Source organism: Anarrhichthys ocellatus, unplaced genomic scaffold, assembly GCF_004355925.1.
Source record: "Anarrhichthys ocellatus isolate YVR2014 unplaced genomic scaffold, GSC_Weel_1.0 scaffold38, whole genome shotgun sequence".
In the NCBI taxonomy this organism is placed as follows: domain Eukaryota; kingdom Metazoa; phylum Chordata; class Actinopteri; order Perciformes; family Anarhichadidae; genus Anarrhichthys; species Anarrhichthys ocellatus.
In genome coordinates, this window is record NW_022280068.1 from 3,373,944 (window position 1) to 3,381,431 (window position 7,488).

The 7,488-nt window shown below is 41.6% G+C and overlaps 1 protein-coding gene across 1 annotated transcript in view; it reads right to left on the minus strand.

Moving 5' to 3' along the window:
* Positions 1-7,488, minus strand: part of frmpd1a (FERM and PDZ domain containing 1a) — a 37,201-nt gene that overhangs the window by 19,308 nt on the left and 10,405 nt on the right. Inside the window, exons 3-4 of the mRNA XM_031867134.1 lie at positions 2,320-2,442; positions 1,814-1,977 (exon numbers count right to left, since the gene is read on the minus strand). Of these exons, the coding sequence (XP_031722994.1) occupies positions 1,814-1,977; positions 2,320-2,438 (283 nt within the window). The 5' untranslated portion in view covers positions 2,439-2,442. The remainder of the gene's footprint in view (positions 1-1,813; positions 1,978-2,319; positions 2,443-7,488) is intronic.

A 7,488-nucleotide genomic window follows, 5' to 3' on the forward strand; every position in this document is an offset into this window, starting at 1 on the left:
CCCGACGCGCGAGTTCAAATTTTTCAACTTCTGTGAAATATTCGCGTTACGCCCCGGCGCGATAGCCTATCAGCGTTGAGTTGCTCCCCCTGTCATCAGCGACGTCCTGCCGTTGCTGAATCAGAAACAATGAAGGAGAAATTAATAGTGGCACGTCCGGCGCGAATGAACACTTGGTCCCCGGCGTTATGACCGGTGGCGCTATGGACGTGAATATGCGGCGCGATGAATTCGCGACGCGTTTGGTGTGAACGCAGCATTAGTACATTACATTACAGTCATTTAGCAGACACTTTTATCCAAAGCGACTTACAATTCAGATTCTATCTGACTAGCGACTAACATGCGACTAGCGAAGCCGGGGACCGAACCACCGATTCTCTGATTGGAGGATGGCCCTGCTCTCCACTTAGCCACTGCAGCCCTCAAGTAGATCACACTCAAGATACGGTGTGTTATGCATAATTCTGCAGCTGTCCTTTAGATGTGACAACATTTACAGCGGCCAATCACTGGAGAATAACTTATGTTGTTGTGAACTGAGGAGGCCCTTTAAAAACATGCAACATGGATAACCAATAGCGTCAAGTTAAAAAGGGTGTACCAACAGTGAGCATATCAGAGTAAGTTTTACATTGTGACCAGTAGGAGGTGCTGTGCCATGAGATCCTCACAGGTGCTGACACACCTTCATGCCAAGGTAAAGGCATTTAGCTTAGGACTTGTTACCTCTGAGTGAAGCTTCCAAGGCACGCTGTATGCACATCCCTTCTCCTTCACTGAGACCCCGATCGAACCCCTAAGCCCCATCTTACCCACCTATTACATAACAGAAAGTACATTTGGCATTCGATTGGAAGAGATTCTTGGCGACAGTACACAGCCTAAGAGGAAATGCTGCCTGAGAGCTTCAATAAAGAGAAAATAAGTCCCTCTGCTTCAAAAGCTCCTCCTTTGTTTTGCCTCCTCATTATACTGAAGATGCTTCACACATACACACACGCACACACCAGTGCCACAATACGTTTCTTTTGTTAATGCAATTTTGTGCGCCGGCATGCAATATGAGCATACAGTCTCAGCCTCCCTCTGAGTTTCCACTTTTTACAGCTTGTCTTGTACACTGGCCAGAGGCCTGCAGTGGTCTGGCACAGCTCCACTCTTACATTTTCCTTGGAGACTATATAGAGACTAAATAAGAAACAACAGGGAGATAGACAGAAGAAATGCTCTGTTCCTGAAAGAACAGCATACATTTGATTTTAACACCCTCCTACCAACTATGCTGTAGAGTGGACCTGTGAGCCGAATCCCATGCACACGTTGTACACACTGCAATTAATTCATTATTTTCTGTCTCTACAAGCACATCATATATCAATGTATTAGATGTAGCAGTGGTGCCTGTTGGGCAAGAGACACTGACAAAGCAGACCAAAACACTACAGCGCTTGGCAATGGAAGCTGGCACGTAGAATGGGATCTCTATGGAGGAATAAGTCTGAGCTGGTGTTGGGGAGGATGAGCGGTACCAACCAGACATTAGCTGGGCTCACGGAAACATGCAGTGTCAGCTATGAGATCAAACTCCCTAACTCTGAGTAGTGCTGTATTTCCATTACTCATTAGCTGTTCAGGGTAAGAAGTGCTGCAGTGCTTTTAGGGATAAGGGCTCTGTGCATTGAAGAAACCATGGATAAAAACAACAAGGTTTGTACACAGTATCGGATGAACTAAATCATATTTATCAGCACTTCTTTGTACTGTTGCTTTGTCCTTCTTCTACGTTTACAGTTCATACGTCTCGTCATACCTGGGGTTACCTCCTGCACCAGGATGGGGGTCTGCAAGGACAGAGCGAGGCCATGAGAGTTGAGGTCTGGGTCCCGTTGGATCTGGATGATGAAGCGGAAGGGATAATTCCTCTGATCAGAGCTACTGCACTCTGCTGACTTCCCATCCACTGCAACCCGGTCTCTGGAGAGCAGCAGGTGAACATATATTAAAAAACTAAAATGATTAATTCAGAATCTTACCTCGCATATCACTCATTTCCCTTTCTGCTCTGGCAGTTTAATCAGTGGAGATCTTTATATTGGTGTCGATGAGACGTATAAGGAGAGTAATAATAAATACAACAGACTAGCAAGATGCAGCACAAATTAAAATAATGCAGATGGTTTAATGGGTTATGAATGTGGATTTCCTGTGATTTCCATATTTTCTACACAGGTCCCTCCGTCAGTCAAAAGACATACAGGTTAGATTAAATGGAGAATCTAACTAGTGAACATAAATAAGACAGAAACAGAGGTCTACCTGCTCAGAGAGTGAGACCTGCTGCCCAGGTCTCGGGACCGTCTCAGCCATCGTCCCACCACCTGCTCCACCCGGCTGGTTCTACGGGATGGGGAGTGGCTCCTGTCCTGCACCTCCATTTACCTACCAAAAGGGGTTATGCATACAGTACAGTTGTTTATATGGCTCTATGTTAACGACAAAAGACAACAGGAAATAGAAACAAATCTAAACAGAGGCAGAGAGCTAGGATACTAACACTCAAGTTCAACACAAGACTGAAAAATCTAACTCCATCAGATCTTTGCAATCAGAATGCAAGATGCGAGTTCATTGCAGAACTGACAACAGCTTGCAAAAAGCAATGCTTCAGTCACGGAGTCGGCTTGGCTTCTTGTGGGCCGAGGCCAACAATGATGTCACTTCATGCAGCCTAATAGTCTCTTAGCCTGAGTTATGGGCCATTTGCCTGTTGCATTCAAGTCTCGGTAAACATCGATAAATAATTGCTAATTATCAATAATGATGGTGTCTCCTTCAAATCGGTCCCTGTTGTGTTTGCTGTGAGGCAGGTGGTCGTCATAAAAGACTGAGGCGAGGCTCTGGTGGTTGGTGAGCGGGATGTAATGGACACTGGTCGCCTCTGGTGCCTGTCGATCTATTAATCGCTTTGTCTATAAAATGTTGGAAAAGTAATACAAGCTCATTATAATATATAAAATAAATATAATTTCAGAGCCCGTGGTGACATACTCAAATCCATAGATATTCAATTCACCATGACACACATATCGCAAATAAAAACATCAAATTCTCACATTTGAGAAGCTGAAAACAACAGATTTGGCCTTTTTGCTTACAAAAATGACCTAATGAATTAACAAAATACTTTTTGTCAATCTCATTGTGTGCCTACACAGTTGTGATCACATTCATCGGCACATACTTTCCTCGCCTAGAGTCTGTGCGGTCATTCATTTAAAGCTGCAAACACAATTTTTGTAAAAATAAAAGTACAAATACAAATTACATGGATACATTTTGCCAACACACCAAATATATGTAACATATATATTTAAATGTGTCTATCATGGTATGGATCAGTCACATGAAAGAATGCTGTGGTTTACTGTTGAGCAGCTTTTATGGGTTTGTTTGGTAAACTAGCATACAGTAGGCTTGTTCAGAGAGCTAAACATTTGCTCTCAAAGTCTTCCTCTCCACACACAACCATCCTCCCAGTCTGATGACTGAGGCAGTCAGACAGAGACTCGGTCATTAGCCGTTACCCAATACCCCCTCACATCATCAAAGGCTGAATCTACTCGACTGTGAGTGGGAAAACAGATACTCATGTACTACTGAGTATTTATGTGGAATCACCTCACTCTGAATGACGGATGAATAAGCATAAAAGCCATGAAAGAATGAGTGAATGAATGAATCATTTTACAGTAATACAGTAATGAACTAAACAAGGAGGATGTAAGAGTAATGAATGGATGGATGGATGAGAGATGGAGGCAGATAATTGAATGAATTCATAGATGGATGGGATGAACGAGTGAATGATCTCAGCAGGCCTGTTGTGTCCCTCAGTGAGCAGATGCAGGAAGGAATCTCCCCCGGACGGACGTTGCTGATGATGGGCATTAGCACCAACCATTAGAGAAAACAAGAGGGCAGCGCGGGAGGGAGGGAGGGGAGGGGGAGTTAGGTATCTGAAGTCCGAATAGAAAAGCGAGGTGTCCGGTGCATCATCAGGCGCAGTGTGATGTGACAACAGCAGAAAACTGAATGAGAGTAAAAAAGTACAATAGAAGGTGAGAGAGGAGGAAGGTTTAGAAAGTGGCGAGTGACACACCCAGACAGCAATGTCTCCTGGGAGATCTTGAGTCATAAGCACATTATCCATCCATCTCTCTGTGAATATCACTCTCCTGCTTCTCTCTCTCTCTTTATATCTCTCTCTATTCCTGTTTGCTTCGCTCACAGTATCTCGCGTCTCAGGTTACAGAGACACAATGCAGAAGTGTACTTAGGTTTGTTAGGGTTGAGGGTAACCCAACTAGCTCACCAGCATGGTTATCTCACGAGATGGATACATACACAAATGTAAAGGAACGTACTTTTAAGCTCTAGAATGGTGGATTTCTAGAGGAGTTACTTTAGTTTAACAGTGGATGATCAGGGATGGATGGCAGTCAAATGTCAAAAACACTGGGATGAAGCCTTTGCACACATCTAATCCCCTCTAATCCCATAAACATGTTTCCCTTCTCAAGTGGCTTTGATTGACTATACTGATGAAGTACAAGCCAAGTGGTCCAGTGGTCCACTGGTAAAAAAATCCACTCTGGTAAAAAATTGTGTTGAGAAGGCACAACAATTCCTGTTTTGCAGCAGCACAGCACAGCATTCAAGGTATGAGATGACAGGAAATGTTGGCAGTTTTTTTTTTTTTTTTTTTTTTGAAGGTGTAACATTAGAGGCTGCTGGGAATATTATACTGTACATCCCTCGCACATCGCAAGATAACAGTGCTGTTCTCAGCCTTACACTTTTTATGAATATTCTTGGTGCATCCATCGCTGACTGTTATAGTTACTATTGGTTTCTTATACTGGAAATAATGGATTTTTAATATTTTCTACTTGTTTAGTCATTGTTATCCATTTTTTTAGAACAGATTGATGAGTCATGAGATAGAATTAGAAAAGGACGAGGTTTCTTAGTTGACCCTGGGACTGACAATTACGTCACTTTTACACCTGCTGTTCAGTTCAGTCTAGGGTCGACCAGCACTCCATTTTGTCGACATATTGATTAGTTGATTTGATCGACGGATCAGTAAAAATGACTTTCTCCACAAAGAATCACACAAAAGCACAACTTTAAATTGTATGTTTACCAGAGATGTGCTCATACGGCTGGTCGCTGCTGAACGCCCAGCTTGAGTCTGAGCTAAAGGACTTTCTGGTGAACATGCACGATTTCGTCTAATTTTGCATGGAATCGGACCAATGACGAGCATTAAGAATAACTATATATATGTGTATATATAAATAGATAGACAATCTTCTTGCTGATGTTCTTGTTTACTTATGTAGGTCACATAGAGGCATCTGTAATAAACTGAGACTGTTAAACCAGTTAAAGGTTTCTCACAGTTGTACTTGTAATGGAGTATTTTCTAACAGCGTGGTATATCTTTTACGGAGGTAAAGGATCTGAAAAATTCCTCCGCTACAGTAAACAACAGACTGACAAGTCATGCTGAACTGAACTGCACCTTATGCATCCATTTATCTTCTCCAGTGGTCACAAAGAGCAACAAAGACGTTTTTGAGGTTTTGAGAGTTCCCAGCCTGCAACTGCAAATGGACCACATGTGATGAATAATGACAGACGGCTAGAAACCAGTCGAAAACAAGACATCTTGTTCTGCAATAGTGGGAGGGGGCAGGTGCTTTGTGATTGCTATGTTTTTACACACACAGTTTTTATAATGCAATGAGTAGCATATGCATGGTTAACAATTCATCTTTTCAAATCTATGGCTTGCTTATTGCTGACAAGACTCTTTCCCAAACAGTTCCCCAAATTAACGCATGGATCATGTAAAGTTAATGGCATTTAGCTTTTGACAAAAAATATACATTCTATCACACGATCTTGTGATTGTTCTGGATTACATCGAAACTAGAAATGAACCACAACCCGAATTGAGGTGTTGAGATGTTCCCTTTCAGTCTCAGTCGATCCAATTGTTTGGTCAGCACCAGACTTGTGTTAAAAAAAACATGTTAAAATCGACAACTTGCTTCAGAAAGGGGGAGTCCAACATTTGGGGAAAGAGCTGGTGGCAAAAATCAACATAAATATCCTCTCCGTGTCCAGTATAGAGGTAGGTAGGACATGTTTCTCTAAAGAAGAGTAAAGAGCTGACGATGTGGGTTACACTTTATTCTTTTCTATCTATCTATCTATCTATCTGTGGATCAATAGATATGACAGTGGGACATTGTGTTGGTCTTAATTGCCTCTTATATTTTGCTGGCCCAGTCTCAACAAGTCCACTGATGAGATCATATAGAGATCTATCTGTATTATCTAACAGTTCACATTAACATGTCTAAAAACAACTAGACCTACGTTTGAATTTTTAAACGTGGATAAATCTTAATCATTTGGTTGCCTATATATGGCGTCATATCCCTTTTACGCATACATCAGAGCTGTGGTTGCCCGGCAGGAGGAAGCAGGTCCAGTTGGTCCTTTTCACACTTCTTTTCATCTTGATTCATAGTCTCTTCTTTTCACATGAATATATATTGTTGCCATCACCATTCAATCTCTCACCTGTGTGCCCCCCTCCATGTTTGAGATGATTAAACGATTGTTTAAATGTGGGAAGAACCAGATTTCTCACATCTGTTTCTCTGTGCCTCTTACATAAAAAAGGCAAAAAATCGAGCTTAAAGACAAACTCCACCCTAAAAAAATGACAAGTCATATCATTTCATACTATGTATCATATTACTTTTCTACATCATATTAGATTTCAGACATAATCCATTCATTTAATTTAGTAACGAAAGGCTGAAATTTGTTTTCATTCTATTAAATGTCATTAAGATGTGAATGATCTCCTGTGTGGATGGGTGTGTTATTGTGTCCACACCCACACACATGGGTCTCTTTGAAGTTCAATTCATCATTTTAGACGTACTTAAATTTAAAACACAGCACATTTTATATGTCCTGTTTAACTGCAATGTGCTGCTGGAATGCCAATAACACCTATAATAAGTTTATAAATATTAAACAGGTGCCGGTGAGGAAGAAAACCTTTGAAATTGCTAAATTGTGAGTTTTAAAAACGTGAGTGGAGGGAGTAAACTCTTCCATCCAGACGAGAGAGGTCAACTAAAGCTTTGTGCTCTCATTTATAGTAACTCTCTGAACTCTCATATAATCAACACAGACAAATTGAAAAAAGCACTGTGACTTTTCCAAATCTATAACACCTTTCTACACTTTTCCTTTAAGTTCACATTATGACAGCAGGAAATGCCATCTCCCAGTAATGAGCTTTTGGATGGACGCTGGGGATGGGCAGGGTAAGCACTGCTGCAGAGAAACACACACACACACACACACACACACACACACACACACACACACACA